This window comes from Podarcis filfolensis (genome assembly GCF_964270895.1).
Source record: "Podarcis filfolensis genome assembly, chromosome: 6".
NCBI classification, from domain to species: Eukaryota; Metazoa; Chordata; class Lepidosauria; order Squamata; family Lacertidae; genus Podarcis; species Podarcis filfolensis.
In genome coordinates, this window is record NC_139609.1 from 93,746,470 (window position 1) to 93,765,214 (window position 18,745).

General features: G+C 42.8%; 1 protein-coding gene across 5 annotated transcripts in view; it reads right to left on the reverse strand.

The window, feature by feature from the left end:
• Positions 1-1,273: 1,273 nt before the first annotated feature.
• DNAJC5 (DnaJ heat shock protein family (Hsp40) member C5) overlaps positions 1,274-18,745 on the reverse strand; it is a 51,077-nt gene continuing 33,605 nt past the window's right edge. For all 5 annotated transcript variants that reach the window (XM_083619234.1, XM_083619235.1, XM_083619237.1 and 2 more), the window contains 4 exons: positions 14,479-14,596; positions 11,195-11,408; positions 9,238-9,409; positions 1,274-8,510 (listed from right to left, as the gene is read on the reverse strand). In XM_083619234.1, coding sequence (XP_083475360.1) covers positions 8,413-8,510; positions 9,238-9,409; positions 11,195-11,408; positions 14,479-14,585 — 591 coding nt within the window. In that variant the 5' untranslated portion in view covers positions 14,586-14,596 and the 3' untranslated portion in view covers positions 1,274-8,412. The remainder of the gene's footprint in view (positions 8,511-9,237; positions 9,410-11,194; positions 11,409-14,478; positions 14,597-18,745) is intronic.

An 18,745-nucleotide genomic window follows, 5' to 3' on the forward strand; every position in this document is an offset into this window, starting at 1 on the left:
CCCTGCTCAGACACAGGCGTCGTGCATTGAAGATACTGTTACGTGCCACCCCAGTCTCCAAGCAGCGAGAGATTCCAGGGGTTTCAGCACTTGGTTTCCTTAGGAATGAAGGCCAGCAGAGACGGTGGTGTCTTTAGGATATGGAAAGCGTAATACTGGTGGTCAACAAAAGAGGTTTAAAGTCTGTCTCAAGGCAAATCTTAAAAAATGTAGTATAAACACTGACAACTGGGAAACACTGGCCTGCGAGCGCTTCAGTTGGAGAACAGCCTTTACCAAAGGTGTCATGGGCTTTGGAGACACTCGAACTCAGGACGCAAGGGAGAAACGTGCTAAGAGGAAGGCACGCTTGGCAAATCCACAGCGTGATCAACTCCCGCCCGGAAACAAAAGTCCCCACTCTGGAAGGACGTGTGGATCCAGTATTGGCCTCCACAGTCACTTACAGACTCATTGTTAAAACCATGTTTATGGAAAACAATCTTACTCGGCTATGAGTGATCGCCAAAGAAGAAGGAGGATATATGGTTTCATTTAAACTTTTAATTGTAATCTGCTTGGGGGCAGGAACCTGCCTTGTGAGCATTTTCCTGTGTAAAGCACCATCTTCACAACACTATAAAGAACCAGAAATGAGAACATAGTGCTAAAACCTCCACCCCTTCCTTTGAAAATAGGTAAGGAAGAACCTCATGGAGCAAATTTTGGTTGAGATGGGGGCAATACACGAGGTTCCCTTTGAAGACTGCATGCAAACAGCAGCTAATGCAGAATGCAGCCAGTGGCTATTATCTCTGGTGGGATAGTGTCTAGCTGGTGTGTCAGACTAGGATCTGGGGGATGACCAGGGTTCGAATCCCCACTCAGTCATGAAGCTCACTGGGCAACCTTGGGCCAGTCTCTGCCTCTTGGCCTAACCTACCTCACAGGGTTGTTGTAACCAAATGAGCCCCTTAGAGGAAAAGGAAATAGGCTGGTCTTTCTGAAAACATCCACTTCTCCTCAGAATCCCTCAGAAATTTCTGTGGCCCCTCTACACAAGATAGCTTTGCGTCCAAGGGCTGCCGCAGATGGGCGGGGTATAAATAATAAATTATGATTATCATCACAGTTGCTCAGGACAAGAACCCAAGCTACACAATGAAGGCGGCTTCCATGCTTGATTTCTTCCTCCTTTAAGTCACAACATTTTGGTTAATGGCAGAAAAGGCCTGAATCCAGCCTTAAAATAAACATTAAAAAAAAAAACAGATCAAGAGAACACTTTGGGTGGTTTTTTTTTTGCCTTGAAAACATTTATTTTACAACCTTGGTTTCTGATAATTTAGCAGTCTTCATTTTTTCAATTTTATGTTCCTATTCAGACATACAATACATAAATTACATGCTAAAACATAAAATAAATTCCTTCTGCTTGAACTGTAGGTATGTACAGGAGCTCAGTATTTGCGAGTGTTAACAATCCACAAAGTTCGGACAGCCACAGCTACTTACATACAATTTAAAGGATGACCCTTTAAGTAACATAACAAAATATATATATATATTTTCTATGTATATGTATATATATATAATTGCTTTTCAAATGCATTTATACTTTTTGATTGTTCTTTACAACTAACATTTTTCTTAATTTAAAAAAAAAAATCTGGATTTCCCCTTTTCTCCAGCAAGTACAAGTGCAATATGAGATTCTTGATACATCTTCATCAGGTCACACAGACTTCAGGAGAGGCCACAACAAATCTTACTAAAAATCAACAGTTAAGTGAATGATGGAATCTACCAAACTTTGCTTTCTGGAGCCATGGTTCATTTCAATGGGGCTTGCAAACCTTCACTGAAAGGAACGGCATGAAAGGAGCAATGGCTGACTGGGCCACAGTTCATCCTAACTTTTTTTACTCATATGCAAGAAGAGGCTGCCTTGAATAGAGCGATAGCTACACAAAACAAAAAACACATACCATGTTCCCCAATAGAGGAGAAGGGGCAGCAGCAGGAGGAGATGATGATACAAAAATTAATAGAACACCAGCAGTAGCTGAACGACGCAACACACACCCACACACACACACACAGGACTAATGTGGAAAACGCAATTTCTACAGCTTTTGCAGCTTGGCAAATCTCCAGGTTCATTACATACACACACAGCCCACCCATCGACACACAACACACAGGCGTACCAAAAAGTAAAATAAGATCGCTGAGTCAAAACATTGAAACGGAAATAAGCTGCAGGTCTTGCGCTGTGCAATTAAACAATTTGGGTTGGCTTGCCTCCAGCAAAATACCAAAAATCAAATGTCAAGTGTTCTTGTTGGCCTACAGATTAGAGTCTAAGAATTAGGCAACGGGACTGCGGGGAGAGGTAAAGAAACAATGGAAAGGCAGGAAGGGACCCTGTCTTCTTCCTCCAACAGGGAAGGGGGGAGACTGTCTCTGTCATGCCTAGTTTTGGGGTCTTTAGATCAGGGGTCAGCAAGGTTTACCTCGCCTGGGCCGGTTCACTCCCATGGAGATCGTTCTGTGAGCCAGATCGCATCTGTGCAGATGTGATTTGCAGCGTCTGCGCATGCGCAGATGCAATTTCCAGCATTTGTGTCTGCGCAGATGCAATTTCCGGCACCGCAGAAGCGAGTCCCTGCTCCGCCAGTTTAGCGCAGCACGCAGGGACTCGCCAAGTGGGTGGCTCAGTTCAGGGGCGGCTCGTGGGCCCTTTAAACAACTCTGTAGGCCGCTTGTGGCCCATGGGCTGCAGGTTGCCAACCCTTGCTTTAGACAATCACATCGACTCATCTCCTTAACAGTCAAAGCTGAATTACCAACAGAAAAGAACCACAGCAATGCAAGCACTCATCCTACGATTTCTCATGTTATGCCCCACTTTGTTAAATACGCTGCCTCTAGAAACAGCTTAGAGCCATGCCCTGCAACTATTTCAGAAGCCACCATTCCCCCACTTCAACCCATGACAACCATCCCAGAAAGAACTCTTTGCCTCTCAGGATATTGCTGCCTTCTCTTTGAATCAAGCAGACATGTTCAGGGTTTTGGTTTTTTTAAGGACATGCATTTGCTGTCCATTCTTGATGTGTTTGTTTGCAGGAGCCCCAACTGCTGCAGGAGGCTCCTAGAATCAGGGCACAGTTCCCACCTCCACCTGTAACGTAGGTAAAAACTGTCGCAAGGGTTGCTGATCGAACAGCAGACACCCCAGCAACACCACCACATCACTGAGAACATAATGTGAAACTCCGCCATTGAATAAGCTTGGGCGAGGTGCTCTCATGATAGGTTACTACGCAGTGAAATGTTATGGAGCATCACATTTTATTGACTACTGTGAGGGCTAAAATAAAAGGGGGGTGGAGAGAAGCAATGTTTGGAAATTACTAAGCTGAAAGAAAAAGCTCTTGGTAATATCAGAAATGGCAGAAATCTACCCACAAGTGCTACAAGGATGTTTACGTAAGTGTTTTATATATACAGATAAAAACAACAGATTCATACATACACAGCCTGTGAAATTTATTTAGCATTCGTAGGTACAATGCCCCTTGGCTCTCCAAACAAAGGATGACTGCATTGCTCATTGCACCAAACAACTATTTTTTTTTTATCACTTCAACAGCAGCTGCTGCAGAGGGGATTTGGAGCTCATCTGGAATGTAGAATAAATTAAGACCAGTTTCCCAAGCGACAGTTTTCCTGAACACATCAGGACTTGGCACTTTGGTGTCTGAAAACGTAACATCTGGTTCTTAGTAGCTCTGAGAGCAGTGTGCCTTTTCCACAGCAGTTATATCTAATCAGGGCATCCATGATACATTTTCAGACACGGGAAAGTCTCCCAGGGTCACTCCTGTGTTGGGAAAGGGGTGGAGAATCAGCGCTCAAAGCAAGTTTCCAGATGCAAGCATGTGGCTTGGCATGATTTAGTAAGAAGCTTGGAAGTCCAACCAGCAAACTACCAACCTTCCTCAGGTCGCATTAGCCCCAGGTAATCAAAACGGCAGCCCGCAAAGCTCTCCATACCACGAGAAGCTGTACAGATCCTCCCTGACTCTGCACAAGTGGTCTGATGATTGGGCAATAATGAGCAGGTTAACGACAGGAGTTCCTAACACAGCCAGCTCCCTGAATGCGATCTGAGAGCAAAATGGGCAGGTTCATGAAGATGCTTCGGAAAGCTAGCATCACTTAAAGTAAAAATGAAAACACTAATTTAATTGGCTGGCAACACATTTAAGCATAGAAAAATGGTGCAAAAGTTTCATATGCATTGGCAGTGAACATTCTTCACGTAAGCCAGTGCCAATGGACTTTTAAAAAGTTCATTGCCCATTTGTCATCTCTCGCTTCATTCTCACTAGCGCCAAATGAAAAAAGCTGTGTTGATTTTAGTGAAGGGGAGAGAAATGCTCTGCGACTCACATATTCAAGTCCCTGGGAGCTGAATTGAGCCAAAGAGCCAGAGCTAGGATGTGGTTTGGCCACCATGCAAAGCGAAGCAGGTACTTCTGGGCTCGTGACGGCTTGGTGCATTATATATGCCTATCACAAAGCCATGTGGAACTCACTTTAATTGGCCGGATCCACTAGTTTTGACACAGTTAAATAGGACTGAAGGACAACCTTCTGCAAGTCTTCTAACAACATAATATGGGTTTGAAAAAATGAGAAAGGTGAGCCATGGAAGTCTAAAGGAAAACTTATGTAAGGGGATGAGGTAGTAGACTTGATAAATAGGACTGAAGACAGATGGATGTGGGTTTTGTTCCAGAAATTTTAAAGGTAGCTTGAAAGAAGGCTCACACTCAGAATCACGTATGCTCACCCCCACTCTCACCTTCTATTAAATGACTTTGGTATGGTCTCAAAAACCCTTAAGTCCTGTTTGTCCAGAGGCAGCAACATGACGACTTACAGCAAGTACACAAACGCAATGGAAAGTGAAACTCCTCTCAAATCATTTTCAGCTTTGTTTGCCTCCAGTTGAAGATAGAGCTATTAGAAATTAGAATTAGAAACTTTCCTTTATATCAAACAGCAAGCAGACTTTGAAAGAGCCACCACTGCTCCCTGTGTCCAGCAGCACAAGGTTAGGAGCAGAGAGCAGAGACTGTGTTTAAGACTATGTGAAGCACCTTCATCCTGGCATTTTAGCTTAGCAATTAATGGATATTTAGAACAAGCTTCAGTGGGATGCAAATCTAAAGGACACAATGGCGTAAGAAAACACAGGAAGTACTACAGCTTTACCCCCAAATCACTACTGGAATGATTATGAAATCATTGCCCAACAGCAAAATGATTAATAAATTGATCTACTTTAAATGAAGACAAATAGCGATACTCTGAACTCCAAGACTGAGAAGGGAGGGCGGAAAGTGCCTTGAAACTGTATTAAAACAATTAACTATGCTAGAGATTGAAGCAGTTTGTTTCCAGCGGCAGCAAACTGTTTAGGGGTTATTACATGTTTGTAAAATCCAGCCTGACACCGGATCATGGCCCAAGTTCTTCACTAGATGTTTTGCTCTGGAGCACCAATGTTGTTAGGTCATGAAATCAGTCCAAGATGGTCAATTTTAGTTATGTTAAAATCAGGACTGAAGCTGGGCAGCAGGAGTGCAGCTGAGATCATACTTTACTTTTAGGCAAAGAACTCTGTCACCTTTTATAAATTCTCCATATTACACCCTCCATGTAACCCTCAACAAGATGGATGAGGCTTTCAAGTCTAGATATGTAAATCTGTGTGTGTGTGTGTCCCCTAACCCCTGGGTGTGGGACGTTGAATAAAACCCAGTGACAGGCATTAGGAATGCATGATAAGCCTGTTTTCGCCTAGAGAAAGATACAAGTCTGAAATATATTAACTTTGAATCATGCAGGTGGATTCAAGGAATATTAAAGTACTGAGCTGTCCAGGGTATTTAGCCGAAAACTAAGGGTGCAATATCAAAACGAGTGTTAACAATGTGTTAGCTCACCCAAATGTTAAGAACTGCCCTTCTGCCTAACCTAAGTAAAGTGAACATGCCATATTGGGCACCGTTGGAGAAGACTGGAGAGGGCAGGAGAAGAAAGAAAAGAGCTGGCTTGGCTTTCAAAAGACAGTTTTGGTCCATATGGTTAAGAAGCTTTCAAAGATCTTTCCTTTAGTACAGATTTCAGGTCAGGTGTAGGGAAGATGAAGTCCTGCAAAGAAAACAAACCCTGCTTGTGGGGCAGCAGAACGCATGTAGAACAAAGTCAGGCCTCATCCCACACAATCTGCATTACGAGACTGTGGGATGCTGAGGAGGTGGTGGCAGAGCCCGACTGCACTATTTCAGACTGCAGACAAGGGAAGACATTTCTACAATGCTCCCCAATAAACTTGTGCAACAGGCAAAGGGCTCAATCAGACTCGCTTTTCCTTATGTGTTAATTTTTCTATTTGCATTGACTTTGCTTTTCTCCACGTGCCCTGGGGAATATTCATATTGGCATCTCCCACTTGCAGTCTGAAATGGTACCACCTCAGAATGGTGCGTGAGAAGAGACAGCCACAGTTAATTCCAAAAAGGAGGAGGAGAGACAAAATTGGGGGGGGGGCAGAGAAAAAGGGAACAGAACAGACTGATCTGAGCTCTGAAACTCAAAAGCAGCAGCAGCCCTGAAGCTCAGTGTCCCTGGGTGATGCATTTTTAAGTGGATTGAACATTTTCTAAAATGAGACTGAACAAACTATAGCAGAAAATTAGAGAATATAAGTTGCTGAGATACCTAAGGAAGCCTCATGATGCCCCCACATTCACACACACACACACACACACACACACACACACAATTTCCATTCATAATTTTTTTTTCCACCGCAGAGAGGGAAACCGTTCCAGAATATCCATCAAAAAGTTATCAATGAAGGGATGTAAGGGAAACCCCAAACAAAATAAACATTATCTTTAAAAATAACACGTGCAAATCATTACATACAAGGAAACAGATGTGATTAGTTATTTGACAACCATTCAGCAATACTAATTAATCAACCACGCAGTGCTCCAATTTTGTAAAGCTCTGCACACTGGTTAGAGCAGATCAGACTTATTGATCCCATTCTAGCAAGGTAGAACAGAGGCAATCAAATTTGTGCTAGGAAGCAACATGGCTGTAGCTACAGATAGAAGACTTGGTGTCTCAGCTCCAAAACGCTGTGTTTTGTCTGCTGAGCCAGTCAGCATAGATCTGTTCCCTACATCACATAGCAGCAAACTGAAGCTTGCCACCCAGCAAACACTCAAAAGGGAGCCACAGCCAATCTCAGTCCCCTGATAAGTATGCCTGTACCTGCAGCATTTATTCTAGAAATGTTTTTTTAAGTACTCTTAGATGCATACCTAGAATGCATGTGGAAAGTGGCCTTAGTTTTCTTTTTTAAGAGGTGCTTGTAAAAATGTAAAAAGCAATGCATATTCAAACAACAGAAATCTAAACTTTGCTCGACTATTTATTTGCTTAGACTTCATTCAAACGCGACAGTGAGAGCATACGTAAGTTTCTGTTTTCCATGTTCATGCACAAGTTAAAAAAAATGGCAGTAACTGATCATAAATAGTGCAGGGGAATGATTAAATTCAAACAAAACTAGTGTGCACTTTAATTTGAGATAATTCAAGTAACGTCTGGTTTTATAACAAAACCAACATTTTGGCCCTCTCCTATACAAGAACATCTTAACTATAAAGCCACTGACACTCAGAAGATGAAACAGATGTGCAGGGAACATTTTTTTCCCTTTTAAAAAAAAATCCCTTCCATGCAACATCAGCCATTTTCAAGGTTAGCTCTTGAGACAGGGGTGTTAGGAGCAAAGGGGCAGTTGGGATATACTGGAAATCTTAGTTGCTATCAAGTGGATGATCAACAGCCGCCTTCAAGTGATGTTTGTAGCTCAACTGTATGGAAGTGTGGTGGCTTCTGTGGCAAATTTAAATTCTCTTTGAAAAATGCTCATTGTTTTTTTTGGCTGGTATCGCTGCTTAAAATGCAGAATGTATCCATCACACTCGTTGTGATAACTCCTCAATACATTACAACACAAAGACATTTATAACATAAAACTCCACACATGCTAATTTTTTTTCTTTTTTAAAAAAGGAAACGAAATAAGACCAAAAGCTAAACTGCTTTAAATACTGCATGCTACAGTATCATCCATGTATCATCAAGATACGACACTGAAGGTGACAAAAGGCGAAGGGATTACAAAATATTCTCAGCAGGTTGGAGGCTGCCCTCTAACTGTGGCAGGACGTCTCCCTTCCCCGTACTCTATTATCTAATGTCCATGATTCTAGTGCTGGATTGGCCATATTATTTATTCTTATCCATTCTAGTTAACAGTGCTTCCTTAACTTAGTTAAATCCATCGGTATGGTAGCTGGGGTGGGAGTCCGCTGTGAGCTGGGTCGTCTCTGAGACTGGCTGTATCACAATAGGTGTATCTGAGGTGTCTGAAAATCAAAGGAAATCGTGGTTAGAGAGAGCTTGCTCCTAAAATTGCTGAAAGGAAGTGACACAATGAAGACCTGGCTTGTCAAAAGCAACTTGCCAGCCCTAAGTGCTTCTAGGCAACCAGGTAAAGGTAATGGTAAAGGGACCCCTGACCATTAGGTCCAGTCGGGACCGACTCTGGGGTTGCGCGCTCATCTCGCTCTATAGGCCGAGGGAGCCGGCGTTTGTCCACAGACAGCTTCCGGGTCATGTGGCCAGCATGACTAAGCCGCTTTTGGCGAACCAGAGCAGCGCACGGAAACGCCGTTTACCTTCCTGCCGGAGTGGTACCTATTTATCTACTTGCACTTTGACGTGCTTTCGAACTGCTAGGTTGGCAGGAGCAGGGACCGAGCAACGGGAGCTCACCCCGTCACAGGGATTCGAACCGCCGACCTTCTGATCGGCAAGTCCTAGGCTCTGTTGTTTAACCCACAGCACCACCTGCGTCCCTAGGCAACCAGGTAAGGGCATCTAAAAATTTTTTTCCTTCATTGCAGCTACAAATGACCAGCGTAGGATTGTGGGGGAAACAGGGAAGTTTGCAAGGCCAACTTAAGATTTCTGTGCAGCCGTTAATTTTTAAAAAGTTGAAACTACACGAAGCTTCTCCTCTTCCTCTCTCTACTCAGCCCTGTGATTTTGAGACATTCCATGTGTGGCTGACCTGGAGAGCAGAAGACTTACCCCTCTCATCTGACTGTAGCTGTGCCTCCAAGTCTTCGGGGGAGACATAGTATTCCTGCTCTTCACCTTCAGGGGGTTTCGGTTTACACTTTCCACAGCAACAGTTACAGCAACAGCAGAGACAGCAACAGCAGTAGCAGCCTGTGATGAGTCCACAGAACACAAACAGCGCCTGCACAGAGGAAAAGGGAAAGTGTCTCCAACCGGCGCCTCTGCAACAAATGCCAACTCAACTTAGATCTCATGCTTGGGATATCGGCAGCAGAAAAACAGCCTCTTGAACTTAAAAAACTCGCACCCTCCTGACTCGTAGCAGAAAAGCTAAAATGGGAAGGGAACCTCTCAGGCAAAGGTTTGCCTCTTCACAATCGCGTATGATGGTCTCATGAAAAACTGCCCATGTGTCGTACAATTGCAAGTTACTATGTCTTGAGGTGAAGCAAAGGCCAACCCCTCTGCTCTAGCACTCCCAAATTACTGCTGTAGTTTATGCTATTGCAGTTGATGGACTGTCCCAGCCTATGGCTTCTCATCAATTACTGTGGGTGGAATTCAACCATGTGCTCTTCCAATCATTCTGTCTGCACAAGTACTGTCAGGTGGAATGACCCCATGTTGTGTTCTGGAGCTTCTCCCAGATCCCCAGAGCCAACTCTGGGGGCGCAGGGCATGCAGAGGGAAGAGAGGGAAGGGAGCCCATTGCAGAAGTCCTTCCACAGACCTTTGGCTGTTGGGGCTGATTAGTTGAATCCCACCCTGTATTCCCCCAAAATGCAAGCCAATACATCCAAGATATGCCCCAACAAGCACTAAGATGTCCAGCTACTGCATAAAATAAAATAAAAAAATATGCCTGATTTGTACAAAATTACAAGAAAGCTAATCATTTCAAAACTCCTAGATTAGGGAGCTGTTTCAGTTTGCCACTCAGTTATCTCCTCCATGACGCACAAAAGCTTCTCTCTCACGACAAAGTAGTCAGGAGAAAGCAGGAAAAGAAAGTATCCCAATGGGTGATTCATCAAAACAGGAAACCAACACATTCAGAAAGCAAGTTAAGTGACTTCAACAACTGACACCACATGACACACTGAGCTTTTGATAAAAGACCACACAACCCTTTTTGTACTGTAAACTTGAGTCAAAACAATTTTCTTTCAAACCACAAGGAACCTACAAAAGCATTCCAGGAATTTCAAGAGATAATGCTTCGGAGACTGCTGCTTGTGGAATATTTCTAAATCAGTTGCCATTTTAAGCCAGAATCCATATTTTTTAATGGCTGCACTTAAAACTTTTAATCGTGACTGGACACCACAGGCCAAAATTTACGACAGTACTATCATTAGAAAGGAGCATTCTGCTTTTTTTCTCATACAGGAGGCAATGTCTCCTCCATACAGAATCATAGTATTGTAAACTAATTGTAAACTAAACAGAAATATGTCTGCTGCGACAGCACATGCACATCATCTAAAAACAAGAGCAGCAACGTCTCTTGCTTCTGAAACGTTTTTACCCATACACAAATCTGAACAATAGATTATATGAGTTTCGTTCAATTAATTCATGAAGTTCTGTAATAGGTTGCACCCCTAGGGCATCAGAAAGAACTTTCTGACAGTAAGAGCTGTTTGACAGTGGAACGAATTCCTTGGGAAACTGGTACTGTATAGACTCTCCTTCACTGGATGTTTTTAAGCAGAGGGTGGACGGCCAAACTGCCAAGGTTTCTTTGGTTGTGATACCTACACTGCAGGGGGTTGGACAAGATGACCCTCACGGTCCCCTCCACAATTCGGTGATTCAATGGTTGTCTTGAAAAACTAACATACCTACTGGGGAGGTAGCAGAATCTCTCAAGGTTCCTAGAAACTGTTGAAAATTCATCCTGTATGGGATTATTATTGTGCTACACAAAAAAACGTGTTCAGAGGAGAATCTCTCTGTTGCTTACCTTTGCCCACCAGCTGGATAGCACAAAGTACGTGTTCACATTCTCCTCTCCAAACTGCTCTGCTACATACAGACCCAAGGAGCCATACTTATCATAAATATTTCGTTTTGTAGCATCAGTTAATATCGCGTGTGCATTGTTGATTTCTTTAAATTTCTCTGCAGCTTCCGGATTATCTGGGTTCTTATCGGGGTGATATTTTAATGCAAGTTTCCTGTGGAAAGAAGAAACCACAGAAGAACATGACAAGCCTTCTGGATCAGGGCAAAGGTCCGTCTAGTCTAGCATCCTGTTCTCACAGTGGTTAACCAAATGCCTATAGGAAACACACAAGCAGAAACATACTACTTCAGATAGCGGAGGCAGAGCACAGACATCCTCGTTAGCAGCTATTAATAGCCTGATTAATAGCCTCCTTGAATTTGTCTAATCCTCTTTTAAAGCCATCCAAGTTGGTGGCCATCGCTGTCCCTTGTGGGAGCAAGTTCCATAGTTTAACTATGTGCTGTGCGAAGAAGTACTTTGTTTTGTATGTCCTGAATCTTCCAAAATCCCGTTTCACTGGGTATCAATAAATTCTAGTGTTATGAGGCAGGAAGGGGGGGGGGACCTCTATTCACTTTCTCCATGCCATGCGTAATTTTATAAACTTCTAATATGTTGCCCCTTACTCACTGTTTCTCTAAACTGAAAAGGAGGAGGACTCAAACAAGTTGCATGATCTGCGTCCATCAAGGCATCTCAGAGTTGGGATACTGATGTTCAGCAAACCTTCACTTGTCATGGTATAGAGATAGTTGACCTGGAAGCCCCATTTGTAAGAGAAGTGGGGGAAGACAGTGCTGTTGGCTCCCTGCCTTTATTCCACAAGGTGCCTTGAAGCCCCACCTCCTCTGGGGGCCTCTTCATGCTTCTGGGTGTACCTTGTTTTCCTTTTTTTAAAAAGTAAGGTATGAACGTGTCTGACGCAAGTCTCATATGGGTGCTCTTGCTGGGGGCAGAATCTGAGAACTGAGTGCAGCAACTCCCAGGCTGCACTTGGTGGCAGACTTGGGTCTACTTTGTGCCACTTGCAAAGCCTGGCTCTGGGTTCGGGAGGGAACTTATGGTGTTTTTACCAGGTATCCCACAGCCATGAACTCAAAAAGGTTGAAAACCTCTGCCCTTGGCCATTTTGGTTGCCTTTCTCTGAACCTTTTCCAATGCTACAAAATTCTTTTTGAGGTGAGGCAACGAGAACTATACACAGTATCCCAAGTGTGGCCGCACCATAGATTTGTGTGATGGCATCAGTTTCATTTTCAATTCCTTTCCTAATGTTCCCTAGAATGGAATTCACCTTTTTCTTAGCTGCCGCACAATATGAAATGCAGGCTTGTTTCTGTTTGGGAAAGCTGTGATATGCAAGGTAAAGTGCACATGCGTGCGCGCGCACACACACACGTACAATTCTATACATGTTTACCCAAGTCCTACTAAATTCAATGGGACTTACTCCCAAACATGTATAGGTCTACAACCCAAATCTACCCTGCCCCTCCTAATATTTTCTGCAGCAGTTTCCGACACTGCCAAATTTTTACAACGTACAGCTGCTCAAGTCAAAAAGAGTAAAATTGTTTGTGCCCAAATTTAGTCCGTAATGGCAGAAAGCATCCAACATAGTCAATGTAGGGCTGGTTTATATGAAGAGCAAAAGCCCATTAGAAAACGACAAGTAGCTGCTACTCTGGAAAGACTGTCAATTTCTGCACATAAATATCCTGCAAAGAGCGCCTTGTCTCAAAAGTCACATGAGAGAGATACAACTTCAAGCAGATGTTTGCCCAAAGCAGAGAACTGCAGTTGCCAGTTGACTCTTCCACATCAAGAGGAACAAAAGACTAATATTTCCAGACAGATGCACAGCTACCCATTTACGGCGAGGAATAATATAAAATTTTTCAAAAAAAAAAGGGGGGGGGAGATTCACTGTGGTACAAAACATAGGAAAGCTGCATTATATTGATGGTACAATGAAAGCTAACATACATTTCCACAAATTTCTGTTCATAAAAGAATACCTGCAGCCAGAATCTCCACAAATCTATTGTTTGCTTCTGTTCTGAGAAATAGTGGGAATACAATTAAAGTTTATTATTTGGAACCCAGCGTTTCCACCCTCAGTTAGTGCAAACTCAGGAAAAGTAGCTTGCTCACTAAATCACTTACCATTGTGAAAAGGTTTACTGCTGACCCCTAGTGTAAACTCCAGCTCATTGCAGTTTATCACTAGTATGCCCCCTGAACTCACCTCTGGGCTCATCCTCGCTTCACTTTCTTTGTCCTGAGATTTCTTGTTCTTCTCATGATTTCTAGACACGGGTCCGAGAGATTTTCCTTTTGGCCTGCTGCTTTCCCCAGGAAAAAAACACTGTTTACTGCTGAATTGAAACATGTCAATCTGCAGAAAACTCAATTGACGTTTGTTCCAATTCAGCAGTGAACTGTGGCTTTCCCTGGGAAAAGCGGAGTAAAGAAGAAAAAAACCTCTCAGATTCATGCCTAGAAGACTACTGCTGGTTCACCAGCACATCTATTTAGCCTTTTATCTTCCACTGTTCCCAAAAAATTTAAAGCAAGAGCATCAAAAGTTTTGATTTTTTTTTAATGTGATTAAAAATTTGGTGCAAAAAGCAGACTGATCTCTACAGCTAAGATTTATTCCCAAGACAAGACTCATCACTGAGTCACTGGACCTTCTTTTTCCATTGCTGCCCAGTAAAATAGCTGTGATGAAGACACAACTTTATAAAAGCAACATTATATGGACTGACAAGAAAACTATGGATCACGATTCAAGCTTTATTATATTCCAAACTTTAGGAGAGATTTTATTACTCAGTGGTATGACCTATTACTGAAAGAGCTGAAGTTCTGAAAATATAACTGAACCAATCTCAGGTTCTACTTATCTCAAAATCATCACAAGATACAGCTAGAGCAAATAGTGTACTGTGTAAAAGGAGTACCATATATAAATTTGTCTGCTTTCTTCTACTCAACTACTTTGAACAAGGAAGTTGGGTTAGATTCCTATTACTATGTTTTGTGTTTTTTCCCAGATAGAAACAATAGCTATCTATGTTTCAGATAACCCAAACGGAATACGAGTAAATAGAATCACCTCACTTGCAGTGTTTAGCATCTCAGAGATAGCAGAAACCTACAGAACGATAATCATGAGGCAAGCTGGCTGTGTTAGAATGTATGCTATGTTCAGAGTGAGCTCTTGGCCTCCTTACCTGTATGACTTTTTAATATCATCTGAGGTGGCGTTCTTGTCCAGTCCTAGAACATGGTACAATGATTCCCCAGACGTAGACAATGAGCGTTGCCTCTGGTCTCCCATCTTGAGCTAACCTGGGGAGGAAAGAGTTTAGGACAAAAATCATAATTGGGCTGAGTGCTGGATTTCACACTAGGTGGTGTACCAGGGTTAGTAGCCCTGCTCAGCCATGAAACTCATTTGGTGCCCTTGGGAAAATCACCATCTCCCAGCCTGACCAAACTCACAAGAGTGTTGAGAGTAAGTCAGGAAAACCCATATATGCCACTCTAAGCTTCCAGAAGGAAGGGTGTGATACAAAAGATAAAATTGGTTTATAATCTCAAGCTTCTTCCAACCCCCTTTTGTAGAGGGTTAACTTTAGAAAAACATCTAACATCTCTGAAGATATGACTATGCCCAGTTCGCACGCAACACTACGCCAAACTGTGGCTAAGCACTGACAAGCAAATATGTCGGAACTTGAGGACAAAAATCACTACCCACAGTTTTGCTGCTGTTGCTCTACGCAGAGCTAAGTGATGGTTTGGTTAAGCATTTTGTCTGAACCTGACTTGTGGTTTTTCTCCCCCAAACAAACCACGAGTGGCAAGCCAGACTTTTAGAAGACATCTGAAGGCAGCCCTGTTTAGGGAAGCTTTTAATGTTTAATAGACTATTGTATTTAAATATTCTGCTGAAAGCCGCCCAGACTGGCTGGGGAAACCCAGCCGGATGGGTGGGGTATAAATAATATATTATTATTATTATTATTATTATTATTATTATTATTATTATTAGCCAAGAGCAAATTTTACTTTCACCTTGTGGCTTGTCTGAAGTGAGGGACCCATGAAACCAGGTTAGGACGCAGCACTAAGCCAAACCATGACTTAATTCCTAGTTGCACAGCAGCAGTAGAAATGGGGGAGCAGCAAAGTGGCACCAATTTTTGCTCTGAGTACTGAACCAGTCTACTATTTATTTGACCCCTGCACTACCTGAGGAGCAAAAAATCCCATATCACAGTTCGTAATTGCTGTTTATGTATAGCTATTAACCTCCCGTCAAAACTGTACACGACAAAGGGGTCACAGAAAACTCTCGTAGAACATAAGTAATATGTTTTTGGTAACCTTAAAAATGCCTGTTAGAATCCAAGCAACACTTCATAGTCTAGCTTTAGATGCAAATTAATGCTAATGGGGTCTGGGGAGCTAATAAGGACCCAGTTACCATAATGGGTCCATCTAGTACAGTATGCTGCCCAGAAAAGCTCACAAAAATCTTATGATGACTATATCTAACTATTACTGATATTTCCCTGTAAAGGGTAACCAAGAGATATTATTCCTGAACATGGAGGGTATGACCATCATGCTTAATAATCAAAGCATGTCCCTCCTCCTTTTTTATGGTAATGATCACAATATCATCCTATGGTAGTGAATTCCTTTAGTTAAGTTACATGTTCCGTGAAGTATTCGCTTCAATGTCTTAGACCTGCTGCTTCTCCATTCCAGTCGATGCACTCCAGGCATTTGCATTTTGAGAATCCATTTCCGTCCATACTTCTCATGGTCTCAAACATTTCTCTTCTCTCGAAGGCGTAGAGCCATAGTGTCACAACCAACCTATATTCATGGAACAAACCCGCCTCCCCCATCACTTAAATCGCTCCTTTCAGCACCTTCTTCCTCTCAGCCATGATCAGTGACAAAGAATGGGGTAAAAAATCAGTCCTTTATTTTCCCAGGGGAAACTTTCCATTTTGTAAGTTCATCAGTAACTATGGATGGCGTTGAACCACAAATAGATTATAGGCAAGCTTGGCAGTTTTACTAAAAACAAGTAAATAGGGCATCAGAAATTGTTCCAATGCAAATTACACCTCGTTGTGCAGAGGAATATTTTCCAGAAAATCCATGTCACTGGCCATATAATAATGATTATTTCAGTGTGGGATAGCCAGTATTATGTACAATGTTCTAAAGATGGACATAATTATAATCGTATATAATGGCAAAGAGCAATTAAGAAAAGGAAATGCTCAATGCTTTTGAAAGGTACTTTTTCTTTCAAAACAGCACTGAGGGCCTGACTTAAGTTTGCCAGACTATAGCACCGGTCACCTGGCACCCAGATAAAGAATTCCAGTTCAGAGAATATGTTGGAGCCAGATGGCAAATCGGAAACCAGGTAGAAGCTGCTACATGGGCAATTACTTTAAAACCTAGAATAAAAGTCTTTACTTTAGAGTGAGGCAAGTAAGTCTCTGTTGAGACACAGTAAGAAACACGTGAAGCCTTGCTGCCATCTGGTAAGGCAATAATTAGAATATATTTTAAGCACCACTTTCAGGAGCCTGTATTATATGACAGCCAAAAGAGATGTCAAAATTTTAAGCACGCAGGGTCCAAATGGTTAAGGGGCAATAAAACCCTCAAACATTGTTCATGTTGTCAGGTAAGAGCAGAAGCGTCAGACGGCTCAAGGCTCCAAAACTCACAGCAGACCAAGAAGTCTGTCATGCATGTTCATAGAGTCTGAAAAGCAAACTCAAATTCTGCAGAACCCATCTGACATTTCGAGCTGTCCCATTTGGCTGGGACGCATTCCACGGGTTTAGAAGTGTAATACGGGATTGTCACCTGACTCTGCACAACAGAGATAATTCTTCTTACAACCTCAAGGTAATAATTGACAACGTCCTCCTGCCATCCACAACGCAACACTCATACGTTCTTACACCTTCCATGACAATAAACCTGAGGACAGAAGCCAGATATAAGCATTTCTACAGATTCTATCGTAGACTCCTTTAGCACTTCACAGATAAATTAACCTCTTTCCTGACCTCTTTGCTATCCAGTTACAAAACTAACTGTTGATACTGAGCTGGATCTTCATGCTGCCGCGCCAGCTGCACTTGGACACAATGCTCGCCAAAGGTTAGAATTGTCTTTCTCAACCTGATGCTCTCCAGATGTTTTAGACTACAGCTCTCAAAAGGCCCCGCCAGCGTGACTGTGTGCCAGCTGTGCTTGATGATGATGATGGTGATGATTTTATTTGTAACCTGCCCATCTCACTGGGTTGCCTTTGTCTGAACTTCAGGTAAGTTCATTTTAATTTTGTCTGCCCTTTTGGTGTAGATTCTCTCTCCCCACCCCATATTTAATTTTATTATATTACTGTTTCTGGTATTTTATCATTGATCACGGGAGGGGGGGCTTTTTAGGGCCAAGAAGTGAAGCATAATGTATATCAGGGGTCGGCAAGGTTTACCTCACCTGGGCCGGTTCACTCCAGCGGAGATCCCTCCATGGGCCGGATCGCGTGTGTGCATGCGATTTCCGGCATCTGCGTCTGCACAGATGAGGTTTTCGGTGTCTGCGCATGCGCAGATGCGATTTCAGCGCCACGGAAGTGAGTCCCCACATCGGTTTAGAGCAGGGCGCAGGGACTCGCCGAGTAGGTGGCTTGGTTCAGGGGCGGCTCGTGGCCCACAGGCCTTAGGCTGCTGACCTGATGTATATCATATATATCATGTATGTATGTGTATACACACACGCACATGCGCACACACAGATCCCACCCATATGCCTCCTAAAGTGGCAATAAGACCAACAATTGTACCTCTGCAATGGATATTTCTTACAGGCCCCAAATTCTTGGAAACAGTCTAGCATATATAAAAACTTTTTTCATTGTTCTTTTTGGCTGCTGAAATGCTGCAAAGTTCCACTTATTATTTCTATACCACCCTTCATTCATAGATCTCAGGGTGGTTTGCAGCATAAAAATACAAGATAAAAACACAAAACTCAGAATAAAAACAAGAACAAAACAATAACCCCCACCCCCTCTGATGCTTTTACCTTCTGAGTATGAGCTTTTAAATCATTTATGATCAGGAATCTTTGCAGATTTGGGAAATGCTATGTTAAAACATTCCAATGCATGGTCGAAATGCAAAATGATTCTCAGCTACCTTTTCTACTACCCGCATAACTGGCGGTACATAAAAGAAAGCACTTCTTTATGCAGAACAGTTAAACTCTGGAACTTGCTCCCACGGGAGGCACCAACTTCATGGAGGAGATGGCTATCAAAAGCTACTAGCATGTCCTTGGGGATCCTGCCCTCTTCCATTCTGCGGACATGACCAAGCGAGCGTAGACATCACTGAGACAGAACATGCTGGGAGAGCACATCTTTGTTTGAAACTCTGTCCTGCCATG